The sequence below is a fragment of the Anolis sagrei genome, chromosome 4, assembly GCF_037176765.1.
Source record: "Anolis sagrei isolate rAnoSag1 chromosome 4, rAnoSag1.mat, whole genome shotgun sequence".
NCBI lineage: Eukaryota > Metazoa > Chordata > Lepidosauria > Squamata > Dactyloidae > Anolis > Anolis sagrei.
The window spans coordinates 173459336-173477170 of NC_090024.1; the positions used below are offsets into that span (position 1 = coordinate 173459336).

General features: G+C 39.7%; 1 protein-coding gene across 1 annotated transcript in view; it reads right to left on the reverse strand.

Annotated features, from left to right (window-relative positions):
* Positions 1-533: 533 nt before the first annotated feature.
* SCP2 (sterol carrier protein 2) overlaps positions 534-17835 on the reverse strand; it is a 41248-nt gene continuing 23946 nt past the window's right edge. The window contains exons 12-16 of the mRNA XM_060773524.2: positions 14880-15033; positions 8404-8497; positions 6426-6555; positions 3684-3763; positions 534-1608 (exon numbers count right to left, since the gene is read on the reverse strand). Coding sequence (XP_060629507.1) covers positions 1513-1608; positions 3684-3763; positions 6426-6555; positions 8404-8497; positions 14880-15033 — 554 coding nt within the window. The 3' untranslated portion in view covers positions 534-1512. The remainder of the gene's footprint in view (positions 1609-3683; positions 3764-6425; positions 6556-8403; positions 8498-14879; positions 15034-17835) is intronic.

Sequence of the window (17835 nt, forward strand, 5' to 3'; positions counted from 1 at the left end):
TTGCAGGCAAATGGTATTTGTGGCACAGGTTCCAATGAATCATGAGCAATGGCGTTATGCCTCTGCTTGTAGATGTCTGCGCAATCTTCTTGCAGTAGCTGAGGATGTAATCTATTGTTTCATCTGCTTCCTTGCAGGGTCTACATTTGGGATGTGTCATCAACTTTTCAATTCTGGCTTTGATGGCATTGGTTCTAATGGCTTGTTCTTGGGCTGCCAGAATCAGGCCCTCCGTCTGCTTTTTCAAAGTTCCATTTGTGAGCCACAGCTATGTTTTTTCTTTGTCAATTTGGCTCTCAATTTTTGTCAGGAACTGTCCATGGAGAGCCTTCTTCTGCCAGTTTTCTCTTCTGCTCTAGATTGTGTTGTTGTTGTTGTTGTTGTTGTTGCTATTATTATTATTATTATTATTATTATTATTATTATTATTATTATTATGCAGAAGTTTGCTCTTGGATATTACTGGAACATGCAACTTTCATGAATTCTAGTTTATATTCCAAGTTTGATCAAGAAACACCACAAACACAAACTGAAGAATCCATTTAAGTTTACTATGAAACTTTCAGATCAAAATGTTACCTCCAAACAAAAGGAATTCCAAAATTAGAATATTAGATATCAATTTAGTAAAGAATTACCAGTTTCCAGAATTATGTATATCATAATCAAACTGTTCATTTAAAAAGTGTTATATTCTGAATTCAATATGTTCAGAAGGGAAAGCACAATTAATATTACAGTTAATTAATAGAAACAATATGATGTGCTTAAAGATGGTTCAATATGTTAACTGAGGAAAAAGATAATTCTGTTAGATAAAAGGCTAGGATGCAAAGAAACACGTAGCTAAATCCGCTCCCCTAGGAAAGCTCTGGATTTGTAGTAGTACTCCAACCTTCCCCATGACATCAAACCATATTTGAAAGGAATTTCAAATCATATATTTTCAAGACTTATATGTGTATTTCAAAGAAAACAATAATTAGATAAGTCCAGGACTTTTCACCTGTTTAAAATAGCTCTCTGGATCCAAGCCAAAGCAAAGAGGGTTTTCTTGACTCTCTATGAAAGATAATCTAAGACAGAAATGAAGTTATGGAAGAATGTTCACCAAATGAATAACACTGTATTAAATTTTCCTACTGACTTTTTAATTCTAAAAAATCACAAGAGGAATAGGAGATCAATGCCTTGTCTTAATATGTTAAAAAATTTAAAATAAATTTAAGATGGACTGAAATCAGGGTTTGTAATATATTGTGCTGCTCTTAAGCATTATAAACAATTGTAGAGTATCCCAACAACTAATATTTTATCAACTTTACAAGTCTAGACTGATTTTTGGAAAGCACTGCTGAAATCTCCATTAAACAGAGACTCCTGGAAAGCTAGAGTTGATCACACGTATGCAGAAGACCTGTACCCATGCTACTTCCAACATCTAGTCCCAGCCTAGTTTTTAAGAAACTTGATTTTCAAGTCTTGACTGCATCTTGAATTGAAAGTGATTCAAAGTTTCGCTTTGCCTGGCTGAAGCTGTAGATTCTGTAGCTTCATAGCCAAGCCCATGTTCCCAGCAACCTTCAATTTGCCTTGAAAGAAAGCCTGGAAGGAAGGAACAAATAAAAAGAATTAAATCACACTATTCTGGAAGGTGCTACTCACTGCTTCAGAGTGAATTTTCTCCCACTTCAATCATTTCTTCCAAAATCATAACCAATGGTCATTTTGTGTTGTCAAAGGCTTTCATGGCCAGAATCACTGGGTTGCTGTGAGTTTTCCGGGCTGTATGGCCATGTTCTAGAAGCATTATCTCCTGATGTTTTGCCCACATCTGTGGGGACATCACAGCCTCTGAGGACGCCTGCCATAGATGTGGGTGAAACATCAGGAGAGAATGCTTCTGGAACATGGCCATACAGCCCAGAAAACTCACAGCAACCCAATGGTCATTTTGATGGCCAGAGAGAAAATTCTAAATATATTTAAGAGCAATTTTGGGTTGATTCTCCCCTCCCTCCCTGAAGGCAAGACAGTTTAAAAACTATAAAATGAGGTCTTTGGAGCTCCACTGTTCTCTTCTTCCTCCTTTCTCTAAAGAGCTCAATTTCAGCTGTTTTAATCTTTCTTGCCTATGGAGAAAAGGAAGGGACAATCAGCCCAAAATGTCTCAGTGACTTTTATGCTAGGACACAAAAATACCAATTTTGCCACCCCAAAAACAGGGGTGTGACTATTATGCAGTGGCAAATATTATGTAATGAAATATGGTAATCTTCACATATCTCCAAAAACCATGTGACTACTGAGTGCAAATAAGAACTGTTTCTTTTTTTCTTTTATTTTTTTCAGGCTAAAATATTTTATTTGTCCATTTCTTCCACTTGAAGTACTCTTTGATGACATCTTTTGCCTGAGATTCTTTGCCATAGTCTTTCACATCCACACAACTGCAGCCCACAACTGTTCAGGGTTTTCCTTCTCTGTTGATCTTGCCTACCCACTCTCCCAGCTTCTTCTTGTCATCAACCTTTATCAGGTTGATCTGATGTTCAGCACAAAGGGTTTCAACCAGTTTGATATATATGGGCTCGTTGCAATTGGATGCAAGAACACAAAGATGGGCTTGGCATTTGTCTAAGGCTTTGGCAGCTTCACAAATTCCACGGGCCAATCCATTGTGGATTCGTGTGGTCTTCAGTACTTCTTGAAGGGAGGTGTTGACATCCAAGAACTGTTTCTTCACCATCAGCAAAAATTACTGCTTTTGTTGAGTTTAATTTATGGTGACCCTATGAGTGAGAGATCTCTAAATCACCATGTCATCAACCACTCTACTCAGGTTTTGTAGACTCAGGGCCATGGCTTCCTTTATATTGAGTCTATCCATCTGGAATATGATCTACTTTTTCTACCCCTTTTACCTTACCAAGCATTGTTATCTTTTCTAACGAGTCATACCAAAGTACAACAGTCTCAGTTAAGTCCTTGGCTTCTAGGGAGAGTTCAGGTTTGATTTAATCTAGGAGCTATTTATTGGTCTTTCTAGAGATACTCCGTATTCATAGAACTTTTATCCAATATCACATTTCAATTGAGTTGATTCTCTTCCTGTCAGCTTTTTCTGCTGTCCAGCTTTTACAACCATATATAGAAATTGGAAATACAGTGGCATGGACAGTCTTAACTTTAGTGTTCAATGATATATCATTAGACATCAAGACCATCGTTGTTCTTTCCGTAGTCTCCCTTCCAAGTCCTAATCTTCTTCTGATTATTTTATGATGTTGTCAATTCTGATAAATGACTGAGCCATCGTACAGAAAATCTTGAGCCATTTTTAATGTCTTCAGTGTCTGTTTTAAAGTTATGTAAATCATCTGCGACTATTTTCATTAGTTATGCATCGAGCCAAATAATAAAAGTTTATTCCAAAGGAGAAAAAAAAGTCAGTCTGTGCTTAAACAACAGCCAGCTAATACTTTGCCAAATGCTCTGGAAATATATTAGTGGAAACAATCTGTATTTGTAATCTTTTGAATGAAACAGGTGCTCAGAAGCATCCAAAGAACAATGAAGGGAAGGGAAAATTGACTGTTTTCATTTGTTGCTCTGCATAAAGTAAATATACAGATAACATATATTCAAGTTGAATACAGTATCAATTGTGCTTTACTTACTGTTTGCGGATTCATCTTGCCAGTCATCAAAGCCAGCAAATCAGAATCAGCTATGGTAACTGTACAGTCAGCTTTTTTATCTGTAAGCAGACAGAAAGATCATGCACATTAGCTTCACGTTAGAATCTTAATAATGGTCACTATTACAGAATAGCCAGACCTATTCCCCTCTCCTAATGCTTTGAATAAACATTAATTTATTAAAGCAGTTCTTTGAACAGATACTATCTTTCAGATCATAATTTATACTAATTCAACTGATCCTAGATTCAAGGACAATCTACTAATAGATAGCACAAAGTTCAAAAGTCAACAGAAAATCCATAATAGACATTTCCTTAAGTATAGCAATTACTTTTCAATTGATAATTTTTGTAGAAGTATGAAGCAGCAGTCACTCACCTGTCTGAGTGCCCAGGGTCTTTCTTCAAATTAGAATTTGTTTTGCAGAAAGGCAGTAATTTCCCAGTATATAAATCAGGATACTCTATCTTGTTACTGGAAAAGTAGTGCTTACCCCAATAACACATAAATCTTTGGCTTGTATGTATGGTAACACTAAATAATAATAATAATAATAATAATAATAATAATAATAATAATTTTATTTATACCCCGCCACCATCTCCCATAGGGACTCGGGGCGACTTCCAAAATAGAACACAAATATGCTATAACTAAAATAGTAAAGGTATTCTGGGAATTTGTGTTCATCTCCATTTCTAAGCCAAAGAGCTGTTGTTGCCCACAGACACCTCGAAGGTCATGTGGCCAGCATGACTGCATGGCGCGCCATTACCTTCCTGCCAAAGCGGTACCTACTGAGCTGCTCACATTTGGATGTTTTCGAACTGCTAGGTTAGCAGAAACTGGGATTAACAGTGGGAGCTCATCCCACTCCCTGGATTTGAACCACTGACCTTTTGGTTAGCAAGTTCAGCAGCGCAACAGTTTAATCTGCAGTGCTACTGGGGGCTCCATGCATAAAATAAAATACATCAACATGAAAACAATAATAACATTACATAGTTTAGTATATTTGTGCCCAAACTGAAATGTTTCTAAATAATGAGATAGATTCATAAAATCCCCCCCCCCCCCTTCCTCTTCTCCGCCAAATCCTTTGCTAGACTTTGCTAATCCTTACTTTCTGTTTCAGAGGATCATGACCTGGTATGAAGTACTGAACAAACACTCCCATATTGAAATAAACTCTGTTTTTGAACATAGTCTGTACATTACAAGCCAGTATTAGTGCTACTTTCAATCAAAAACACAATGTTGAGTTATGAAAAAATAATGAGCATGTACTGGATAATGCCTTTACACCAGTGACGACTGAGAAATGGCTTATGTTCTTTTGTCAGCTTTCAAATTTGGGCTGATTTGAACATTTACTGCTGTTTTAATAGATGAGACGCCCCCATGTTCCATCAGATCAATAAAGGAAAGCTAGTTTCCCTTTTAAATAGCAAAAGAAATGACTGCAGCACGGCAAATGCTTCCCTCCAGATGTTATTCATTAATTTAAAGCATTTCTACACTGCATTTCCATTTTAGAGGCGGCCAGGGTATCTTCCAATTTCAATGCAAAAATAATTAAAACAATATTATCAAAACAGCTGTAGAGCAGCAGAACAAGAGAACAGTTAAGTCAACTGACAATATTCACAGAAGTAAGCACTTTTCAAAAGAATGGCATGTAAAAGATAACTGAAACTGATTTCAGGCTTGAGTTCAAAGAAAGAAAAAAAGAAAAAGGTAAAGGTTTTCCCCTGACATTAAGTCCAGTCGTGTCCAACTCTGGGGGTTGGTGCTCATCTCCACTTCTAAGCTGAAGAGCCAGCATTGTCCATGGACACTTCCATGGACAACGTGACCGGAATGACTGCATGGAGCAACATTACCTTCCTGCTGGAGCAGAACCTATTGATCTACTCACATTTGCAAGTTTTTGAACTGCTAGGTTGGCAGAAGCTGGTGCTAACAGCAGGAGCTCACTCCACTCCCCAGATTTGAACCGGTGACCTTTCGGTCAGCTAGTTCAGCAGCTCAGTGGTTTAACCCATTGTGCTACCAGGGACTCCTCAAAGAAAGAGAACATTCCATAAATCACAGTTCTGCAACTTACCGTAGGGCTTTCCCACCCAACCTGCCTGCAGTTTCCTTCCTCACATCACCTCCCTTGTCAGCAACATGGTTTCCAGAACTCCCCAACTGAATCCTCTGGAAAGCTTTTTCAAGCCTATAAGCAGCAGGGAAGTGATTTCAGCAAAATGATGGGTCACAACTAGTGGCTCCCATGGAAGATTTCATACCCTAAACCTAAATGCTGTGGAGGTGGGAATGGGGTAACAACAAGTGCATGAGAGGTCAGGGCAGTAAAAAAAGGAGGAACTCTGCTGCTTTTCCCTCTTCACACTTAAAGACATACCAGGGACAGAGTCAGCGTTCTACAGGAAAATCAGAGACTGAGCGAGGATTCTGCAGGGGAAAAAACCCGTCTTCTGAAGGGTTCCATGACCAAAAATGTAGAGCACGTATGAGATTGTAAAAACAGATAGGGAACATGAGAGCTTTTGATATTGTTTATGCTCCCTGGAATAATATACCTAGTGAACCTAGCCTTGTGTTCTTTAAACCCATTCTTATTTTGCAATACTGCCTCCGGTGCTTAAAAGTCTATACACTTTGATCCCCACAACATAATAAACATCTACAGTATGAAAGAGCAGCACCCACCTGAGTTAACATCCACGCAGCCTTTACCATTTTTCACATCAACCACCCAAGTTGCTTCTTTACCTCCAGGGCCCTCTTTTACTTTGAAGGCAAAAATTCCACCAATTTTCTTGACATACTGTTCTCCTTCCTGGAAGAGTGATGTAGCAGTCACATGTCACAATTAAAACAAAAAGGATCCCCATTTATTTACACATCCAATGTTTTCAAACTCTGCTAATTTTAAACTTTCCTTGTTTCAGATTTTACTCTTAGTCTTGACTAGGGTAGAATCAACACAGGTAGGGGGAAAAAAAACACCTGGAAGCCCATTTCCATGAACAATTTTCAATGCACAGATCCAAACATGCTCTTTTCCATACACAGTCTATGGCAATACAACCCAAAGGCAAATTCACTATATACTTGGGTAACTTGTCTTAAAATATGAGTGTGAAATAAATGTTTCTGATGTCTAAAGGTTAAGGTACAGGCTTCCCCTCGACATTGAGACTAGTCGTGTCCGACTCTGAGGGATGGTGCTCACCTCCATTTCTAAGCCAAAGAGCTGGTGTTGTTCGTAGATGCCTCCTAGTCATGTGGCCGGCATGACTGAATGGAGCGCCGTTACCTTCCCGCCGAAGTGGTACCTACTGATATACTTACATTTGTATGTTTCTGAACTGCTAGGTTGGCAGAAGCTAGGGCTGACAGCGGAAGCTCACACTCCCTGGATTCGAACCACTGTCCTTTCAGACAGCAAGTTCAACAGCTCAGCAGTTTAACTCGCTGTACCACTGGGAGCTCCTGATGTCTGCACATGTTAAATTTGAAAGCTCAATTATGGATGTAAGGGGAGGAAATTAATCTGAAAATTATAGGCTTTCCCAGTATTTGAGCTCGAAGGATAGGAAATCCCACAAAATCTTTCCCCTCATTGCTCCTATCAAGTTGCAGGTGGAGCTCAGATATATCAGAACATGAAGGAGGGAGACAATAACTTATAAATGCCAAAAGCTTGAAGTGCAAATTGGCACTTTAAAATGCAGCATGAAAGAGAAAGAGATTCTCAACCAGCTGTCAAGGCAGAAGGAAAACTGAAAGGGAAAGAGAACAAGGAAACACTTTCAATCTCTTGCTTTGATCAGCTGGCATTAGGCAATATCCCAGAAGTTGTGTGTTGCTTCTTCACCCCCCTTCAGAGTAAATAAAAATAATAATTGTTGGGTTCGAGCACTAAGTTTTTGTTGTTACTGATCAGAAACATATTTAGAACCAAAGCTAGAAGCTGAAAATTCTAACTTGATTCATCTCTCAAGCAAACTAAACACTGGGCTACTGTGAGTTTTCCGGGCTGTATGGCCATGTTCCATGCAATTGGCCACCTTGATTAGCATTGAATAGCCTTGCTAATCAGGTTAGCCAATTGCAACATTCAATGCTAATCCAGGTGGCCAAACTGCAACACTTACACTTGCCTCGAGTACACAAGTTTTTTCTCCCACCCACATTCCAAAGATATATAAACCCCACTTCCCTAGACCTGAGAATGCCTGCCATAGATGTGGAGAAATGTCAGGAGAGAATGCTTCTGGAACATGGCCATACAGCCCGGAAAACTCACAGCAACACAGTGATTCTGGCCACGAAAGCCTTTGACAACAAACTAAAAACTGCACACAGAACTAGCTCAGAGCCAGGATTGAGAGGGCAATTTATGCTAGGATTTCAAATGAAAATAGAGGTCCAATTTATACAAGACACACCATGTAGCATGATCTTTCATAGGTTTTGTACTATATCTTTAGGTTCAAGGTACAATGCAGTAGTTTGGTCCTGCTATTATTTCAAAAAAAAATGTGCCCAAAACCTGACTGTTGCCTTGGGAGATAATTTGTATCATTCCAATCTCTTCTTTTTAATTTTGAGAACCAGTGTAAGGAATATACTTATATATTTACAGGTTTTTGCTCTTAGCGTGTTTTCTTATCTTATGTACCTCTTGAAGTTTCTTTTCAATTTCTTTGAAGACAAGATCTGCCTTAAATCCATCCACCTCTGCCTTGGTGGGAACAGCTTGGATTTGCCGATTCCTGAAATGGGAGAAGGTCACGTAATGCCAGTCACATCAGCAAAATGGGGATTTTTCTTCACTTTACTGGAGAGACAGCAGTGAGAGTTTTATATATTTTATCCAAGGAAGATACAGTGAGGATATCTGTCCTTGCACTTTGCTACTCTGTTGCTGCTGAGTAGCAAAGCGCAAGGGCAGTTGTGCTAAAACAGTGCATGTGGCTCTTAATGAGACATGCCTCATGATCACAGGATGTCTATGCCCTACACCACTGGAGAAAGTATACTGCTTTGCCAGTATTGCACCACCTGACATCCACCAGGAAGTAGCAACCAATAATGAAAGGACCAAAGCATTGACATCTCTGGCCCATCCTCTTTTCAGATATCAGCCAGTGCACCAATACCTTAAGTCAAGAAACAGCTTCCTAAGATCTATAGAGATACCCACAGGAACACTTCAGCAAGTGAGAGTCCAAAAGTGGCAGACTAAAACCTGGAACCTCAAGCCATGGCTGATACTGGATGAGAGATTCCCCGCAGGCACACACAAGACTGAGTGACTTGGAAGGCACCGAACAGCTCTGGCACCAAGAGATGCAGAGCCAATCTTAAGAAACGGGGCACAAAGTGGAGTCCACGACATGTGAGTGTGGAGAAGAGCAAACCACAGATGACCTATTACAATGCAGTCTGAGCCCTGCCAAATGCACAATGGCGGACCTCCTTATAGAAACACTAGAGGCACTCCAAGTGGCCAGCTACTTGTCAAAGGACATTTTGTATAATGCCAAGTTTTCAAACTTTTTGTGTGTGTTTTTTAAATACATTACATCCAACCGTGTCCTTGGTTTGCTTCTGATATGGTAAATAAAAAAATCCAAGGAAGACTATATGGCTCTCTGAAAAAGCCAACTCTGTTACTATTGACTACATTTACTTTACATAGTATGAATAAGCTGTGCAATTTATTCCTATAAGATTTTTTTCATGTCAGGATCGACTTGAGAAACTGCAAATTGCTTCTGGTGTGAGAGAATTGGCATCAGCAAGGACGTTGCTCAGGGGACACCCAGATGTTTTACCATCCTGAGGGAGGCTTCTCTCATGTCCCCCCACGAGAAGCTGGAGCTGACAGACGGGAGCTCACCCCACTACCTAGATCCGAACCATCGACCTTTCAGCCAGCAGTCCTGTCGGTTTAACCCACTGCACCACCAGGGGCTCTCCTGTAAGATTAATTAGTAGGATTTTTCAGTCTCAGCACAATATCTTCAACTACAGTCAGGGCTGGCTATCAGCAACAATAACTGTGGCATTTGTGAGATGGAACTGATGAAACACAGCTACCTTTACCCTAATTACCCAATCTATCCACTCCCAGTTGTGTAACTATGCTGTATTAGCAGCTCAGATTTTAACAACACAATTTTGCAACAAACACAGCCACTGTGTGGAAGGGGTGGTTCAAGCAAAATCGATTTCTGTGCCATGAAAAGGAGTTTGAAGCAAAGTGCTCTTTGAACCGAGGGAAAAATCTCTACTCAGCTAAGCAATTTACATTGGACAAGGCACAATCTTTAAATCCACTGTTCGAGATAACTGTGAAGACAAAAACAGAATATACATAATAAAACAACCGACTCTAAGGACTTACTGGGGAAAAGCTCTACTTAAATGGTGAAAAATTGAGGAATATAGCTGCTGTTTTTACTTTCCATGCAACTACAAGCAGTCCCCAGGTTATTGACAAGATGGTGTAACTTCAGCCATATATATATATATATATATATATATATATATATATAGAAATAAATTTTGGATAGCACAAAGAAGGGTAAACACCCCTATGTTCTTTGTCATGCTACCTGTGCCCCTGTTCAGAAAATTTCATTTGACTTTCTGTTCCTGTGATAATTGGACTTGGAAAAAAATGGCTTGTTGTGGAAACAAAGATTGGTGAGAAAGCTACAGCAGAAACACCTTTCCCCCATGATAACTCTTTCAGGAGTAAATTTTCCTTCCTACTAGGGGTAGATTTCTCTCACTTCCTATTGTCTCACCCCCATTTGTAACTAGGAGTCGGATGTAAGTCGTATGTTTGAAACTCAGGACTCTCACCCATTGAAGTGTTCCTGTGATTATCTCTGTAGATCTTAGAAAGGTGTTTCTTGATTTAAGGCATTGGCATGCTGGCAGGTATCTGAACAGAGGATGGGCCGGAGATGTCAATGTCTTGGTCCTTTCATTACAGGCTACTACTTCCTGGTGGATGTCAAGTGGTGCAATATAATTTCTCCAGCAATGTAGGGCACAGGCATACTGTGATAATGCAGCATGTCTCATTAAGAGTCACATCCACTGTTTTAATGTGGTGAGATGTATCCCACACTGGGCATGCGTCTTTAGCAGCAGAGTAGCAAAGCACAAGGGCAGATGTCTTCACTGTATCTGGTTGTGATCCCCAGGTTGTGCCAGTCAGCTTTTGTACAATATTATTTCCAGCACCCACTTTTTACTTGATATCCAAGCATTGCTTCTTATAAGTCATAGCACAGTCCAGGGTAACTCCCAGGCATTTTGGTGTGCTGCAGTGCTCCAGTGGGATTCCTTCCCAGGTAATCCTCAGGGCTCGAGATCCTTGCCTGTTCTTAAGATGAAAAGCATATGTCTGCATTTTAGATGGATTAAGAATTAGCTGGTTTTCCCTGTAATAGGCAGTAAGAGCACCTAAAGCTTTGGAGAGCTGCTGTTCAATCATTTCAAAGTTCCCTGCTTGAGCGGTGATGGCACAATCATCAGCATAGATAAAACTCTCTGTCCCTTTTGGCAGTGGCTGGTCATTTGTGTAATTGTTGAACATGAATGTAGCAAGCATGCTCCCCTGAGGCAGGCCATTCTTCTTTTTTGTCACTTGGTTCTCGGACTCTGGAACTCAACAAAAAAGCTCCTGTTTTGTAGCAGATTTTCTATGAGTCGGGTGAGGTGGTAGTCCTTTGTGATATTATAAAATTTTCTCAGGTGATGATTTACAGTACCATATGTTGATGACAGGTCTATGAAGGCAGCTCCTGTAATTTGCTGACTTTCAAAATCATCTTTTATGTGCTGAGTCAGATTCAACACTTGTGATGTGCAGCTTTTCCCTTTCCTGAAACCAGCTTGCTGCGGAATCATAAATGGGTCTATTTTTTCCATAGTTTGGTGCAGGGTGAGTCTCTCCAGAATTTTGTAAAGTTGGCACAGCAAGGAGATTGGTCTATAATTTTTTGGATCATTACGGTCTTTGCCTGGTTTCAAAATAGCTGACTCTTGCTTTCCTCCAAATTTTAGGAATCTGACAAGATGCAATGCTGCTGTTCATCAGCTTCAGCATCCAGCACCGTACTTTTGGGCCAAAGTTATTAATTTTTTCCAATACTGTGTGTTTGATATAGGCGGTCCCATTGATTTAGTTGCACGATACTGTCGCTCACAAACAGAAGGTCTGGGTTATATCCTCAGTGCTATCTCTCACTGTTGTAGGATGGTGGGAGCTTACTATCATGAATAAGCAATAGTTTATGCAGTTCATCCCAGGAAAGGACACCTCTCAATTTTTATCCTCCTGAGCATAGCCCCATATGTCGCTATGGCTGTTAAAGTCACCAATTACTACTGCCCTTTGGTACCTATCAAAGTTCTCAGGAGAGAAGAAACAAAACTATTCATTTGGGGGCTTGTACATAGAGGTAGTCGTGATGTTACTAAGCTCTACTGTAATAACCTCTATATTGTTTTCTTCATTGTTATGGGCACTGCTGACTTGGAGACCTGGTTTGACAAAGACAGCACTTCTATACTGCGCATGTAGTTTTTCGGCCACTAAGACCATTCCTGGGACTTTTGGTTGTTTTTGTTGTTTATCCCTGTGTGTTTCTTGGACTCACAGCATGTTCATAAAGCAGCTGTTCTTTGGCAGCTGACGTGCCTTTGATTTTAATTGAAAATTTTGTCATGGTTGGTCCTGAAAAGGTCAGTTTGCTTTGTTTGTTTGCATATTGTAAGTCACTTCTGATATGAGAGAATCTGCTGTCTACAAAGATTGTGTTTAATTACTGAAACACAGTAATTAAAAGGAAATGAAGACAAGCTTAACTTAATGTAACACAATTTTACTGCATTATAAAACTGCTTTGTGGATGCAGTATGCAATTTTACTTTTAAAAATTGCCAGGTGCTTGAGTTCTGGTTAATTGAGAGTCTCCTCTATATATGTATGATGTGCCCAAGCTATATTACAACATGACTTCTCAAAGAAACTCATAAAACTAGGGCCATTTGGGACTCAATTAAAATGATGATAGCACAAAAGTCAAGTTCTGCATTTTGTTTGGCTGGGGATGAGAAATTGACTTGCTTTAGACGACAAAGTACTTCTGCAGAAGAAAATCCTGCCAATCAAATATTGAAAGCACTGTTTAACAAGCCAGCTTAAAAGCAAGTTAGAAAAAGATCCCAATGGAACTATGCATTTATTGAATGCAGTCTGTTGTATGCCTAAAATGAGCAAAGGCACCTTGGGTAAGAAGCTGCAAAAAGGTATCTCTAAATCAGACATTCTAGCACAGTGGTTCTCAACCTGTGGGTCCTCAGGTGCTTTGGCCTACAACTCCCAGAAATCCCAGCCGGTTTACTAGCTCTGAGGATTTCTGGGAGTTGAAGGCCAAAACATCTGGGGACCCACAGGTTGAGAACCACTGTAGTGAGTTACAATGACACCCACACCACTCCTGTAACAAGGAAGGACTAAATAGCATCTGTTGTGCAATACCTTTCAATTATTTGATAATTATCAGAGTTTCTTATTCATAGTCATATGAATTAAACATCTCTCAAGATGCTGATCTCCTTTTGTGGAAGTTCATCCCTACTTTAAGATTTCTTATTAAACGTAAAGACCTATTAAAGACCAGAAAGGCCTATTTAAGACCCTTTTAAGAAATACTCCAGAAAAGTTAAAGGATTTAAATTAAACTCCAAGGTAGGCCAAAAGTCATATCTGGTAGTTGAGTTTTAATAACTCCTTTATTTTTAGTTTTTAATTTACAATACCATAGTATCATACACAGTATATATAGGAAATATAGTAAAGGTAAAGATTTCCCCTTGACATTAAGTCTAGTCATGTCCAACTCTGGGGGGGGGGGGGGGGGGTACTCATCTCCATGTCTAAGCCAAACAGCCGGTGTTGTCCATAGACACCTCTATGATCATGTGGCCAGCATGACTGCATGGAGCGCCTTTACTTTCCCGCAGAAGCGGTACCTATTGATCTACTCACATTTGCATGCTTTTGAACTGCTAGATTGGCAGAAGCTAGGGCTAACAGCAGGAGCTCCCCCGCTCCCCGCATTCAAACTGCCAGACTTTCAGTCAGCAAGTTCAGCAGCTCAGCAATTTAACCCACTGCACTACTAGGAGCAAGTATATACATTACATAAAGTGTAGAATTTAAAAATACTTTTTCAAAAAGTTATTGAAATATCATCACTTCTGTGATTTTTAGGCCACTCTGTACTACTTGAAAACCATTCCACATGTCATCAAACAAATGAACTAAAATTTACAAATACTAATTTTCCCCCCTGCCAAACAAGACATCTTTTAACATTTTTTAAGAAGTTAGTCAACAGGTTTGTAACAAAATGGCATTTCTAAGTAAGAAAATGACAAAAGAAAATAAGAAATGAAAGAAAAGTTTCTGTTTAGTAGTTAGAAATTATTGCTTGGATGCGTTTTTTAAGTTTCATACCTCTGGCAAACACTACCAAGGTTTCTCCAGAGGGAAAATAAAATAGGATTTCATGTCTGAGAAGCATGAAAGTCACTTTTGTTGTTTGATATGCAGAATGTACGGTGAAATTTCAGAAATCTAAGAGCCTTATTTCTTTTAGTTCACTTTCATTCCTTGTGTTGAGTTTTCTGTGGAAAATGCCAACTCTGCACATTCCTTGAACTGTTGCTTACATTTGTTTTTATTATTATTATTGACATGGAACCAGACTTTGGAAAAAACAATTAAATCCTCTATCCACAACCAAAACCACAAGGAGAGTTTCAAGTAACTAAAGAAACCAAAGTAGTTATCCCTTGAAAAAAAAATGCTGAGCAAGTGTGTTGGAGTCAGAATTAATAATCTTTGTGCTTATAAAGAAAATGAAGGAAAGGGGATTCTTGGCTGCCTAATTGTGATTTTAACAAGAATGAAAACAGGAAATGTTTACGTTTTACTAAAGGGGAGTGTCAAGGTGTTTAATCATGTATTGCAATCGTAGACAAAGCAATGACTGGCTAATTTCAGTGCAATCCTGGTACGGATGAATGCACAGGGTGTGTGTACAAAAAAAGGATTGTACTTACCTTGCAGCTTCAGGAAAACCCATTTTGTAAAGGGAGACCACAACCGCACCGCCGAGGCCCAAGTTGTGCTGCAAGGCTACCTTTGCACCAGGAACTTGTCTCTTTGCAGCTTCTCCTCTGAGCTGCCAGCAGAGTTCGGCACACTGAGCCAGACCTAAAGCATCAAGCACAGAGAGCGCAGATGGAGCAAGAGTGCAAGCGCATGTGCACAAGGAAACAAGCACAAAGGAAGCTGGGCGAGCGGGAGACTATTCCCTTTGCACAACTGACAGCTTTGGCTAACCTAACCCTGAAATCTGCACTTTGCACTGGAGTGACTGGAGAAACCTGTTTTTCCAAATTGCTCAAGAGACAATTCTGGTTGCACCACTTCAGTGTTCCATCAACCCAGGGCCAATGGCTGACTGACTTTCGGGTGCATTTACACTGTAGAATCAATCCAGTTTGACAACGTATTAACTGCCATGATGCTAGAAATATTTTATTGTGTTTTTAATGATATTTTGTTTGAAACTGCTGATGATTTTCTAAGGCTACATCAACCCTATAGAATTAATCCAGCCTGACACTAGTTCCACTGCCATGGTTCAAGGTTATGGGATCCTGGGAGTTGCAGATCAGTGAAGCACCAGCGCTCCTTGGAGGAAAAAGCTAATGAACTTGTAAAACGATAACTCTCAGTATTCTGTAGCATTTAGTTAAAGTGGTGCGTTCATTCTACAATGGGGAATGAACCTTTAGATGTAAAAGCCACCGTGTTCAAAAGTGTAGACTGCAGTCTGAGGGTGCATTATTCTACACCAGGCAAGGGCAAACTTTGGTCCTCTGGGTGTTTTGGACTCCAACTCCCACAATTCCTAACAGCCTTAGCGGCTGAGGGGGAACAAGAAGGGGCCTGAGGTTGTTAGGAATTGTGGGAGTTGGAGTCCAAAACACCTAGAGGGCCAAAGTTTGCCCCTGCCTGTTCTATATCATCGAATTACAGTAGTTTAATACCACTTTAGCTGCGAAGGCTCAATACTATGGACTCCTAGGGGTCTAAAGCCTTCTCTGCCATGTAGGACTGGTCCCACAAAATTACAACTCCTGGGATTCCATAGCATTGAGCCATGGCAGTTAAAATGGTGTCAAACTGCATTACTTCAACTGTTTAGCTGCGGCCTTAGAGGAAAAAAAAGCACTAATCATAAACAGTTTCAAACAACACACCACAAAAGAGGGCATAAGAAAATAACTCTAAAAACTAAGCAGAAAAATGCAAACCTCTGCAAGACTGGATTCAACAAGCTTTTCCAAATGTTTTCCTAAAAGGAAATGTTCTCTAAATTTCTGGTGCAGAGACAAGCTTCTATTTTAGAATATAACATTGTGACCACAGTTTTGACTGTAACTTAGTATTTCCCAAGCTACAAGTGAAGGATTGGCGATTATTTTTTCCTCAGTGTAGCAGGGACTGGCACTACATTTGTGCCCATTGTCTACATTTTCCTTTCCTTTTCTGGAAATTCAACAAGATCCACAGTCCTTCCCTGAAATGCAAATCTCAGTATTCTTTAAGATGGATACACAGCAGCTACATCTTAATCATAGTTCTACATCTGTGTAGTGTGATGAGGCCTCTGGTCTCTGATTACACTATGCAACACAATTTTTGTTCCTGAGTTATGAATGCCATTTCCTAATTGGTTCTAGCATAAAACATGGAAGAAGTTTATTAAACTGCAAAACTTTGGGTTGTTGTAGGTTTTTCGGGCTGTATGGCCATGTTCTTGAAGCTTTCTCTCCCGACGTTTCGCCTGCATCTGTGGCACGCATCCTCAGACGTTGTGAAGTCTGTTGGAAACTAGGAAAATTGGGTTTATATATCTGCAGATGGTCCATGGCGGGAGAAAGAACTCTTGTCTCTTGGAGTTAGGTGTGAATGTTTCAATTGACCATCTTGATTAGCATTTGATGGCCTCACAACCTCTGAGGATGCCTGCCACAGATGCAGGTGAAACGTCAGGAGAGAATGCTTCTAGAACATGGCCATACAGCCCGCAAAACCCACAACAACCCAGTTATTTTGTTCATGAAGGTCTTCGCCAATGCAAAAAACTTTGTTTTTACAGGACATCCTGCAGCACATTTTGCTCTAGTTTTTCAAAGAATATCTCATAAGAGTCTCAATTCAACATAGTTTGTGGCAGCCTTGAAAACAAGGTTTCTGGAGTATAACAACTACTTCTAAAGTAAGTACCACACAATTAAACAGGAAATAAAACTTTCAAGCCAGGAACGTTTTGTTTTGTTTTTTTCAAATTTTGCTACATAGTGTTACAGCTACACTCCATTGATGGAAACTGACAGGAGGCCATTTATTGGCAGTAGTCATAGTGGAAAATTCCTCAAACAGACAGGATCCAATTCAAACATAGGCAGGAAATTACATTTCATGGACGATCACCATCTACTCAAACACCACCACCCCAAAAGATGCATGTATTTACACAAATCAAGAAATCATGTATTCAGCATTACCCCACAATGTTAAATTCAGGAGAAAGAGACTATCAGACTCCTTTGATATTATTCCCCAATACCTCACAGCCTTATGGCACAAGAAGAGCCTGCAGACAAGTGTGCGTTAAGGGTCACAGCAGAGATGAATTTTATACAGTAGAGTCTCATTTATCCAACATAAATGGATCGTCAGAATGTTGGATAAGCGAAAATATTGGATAAGAAGCAGGGATTGAGGAAAAGCCTATTTTACAAATTTATAACCAAAACATCATGTTTTACAATAAGTCAACAGAAAAAGCAATTCAATACATGATAATGTTATGTAGTCATTACTATATTTACGAATTTAGTACCAAAACATTGCAATGTATTGAAATGCCTGTGGACCCAGGAGGGAGGCAGACTGCCTTGGATAATACAGAACATGTATGATGCTCTCGATCCCGCCTGC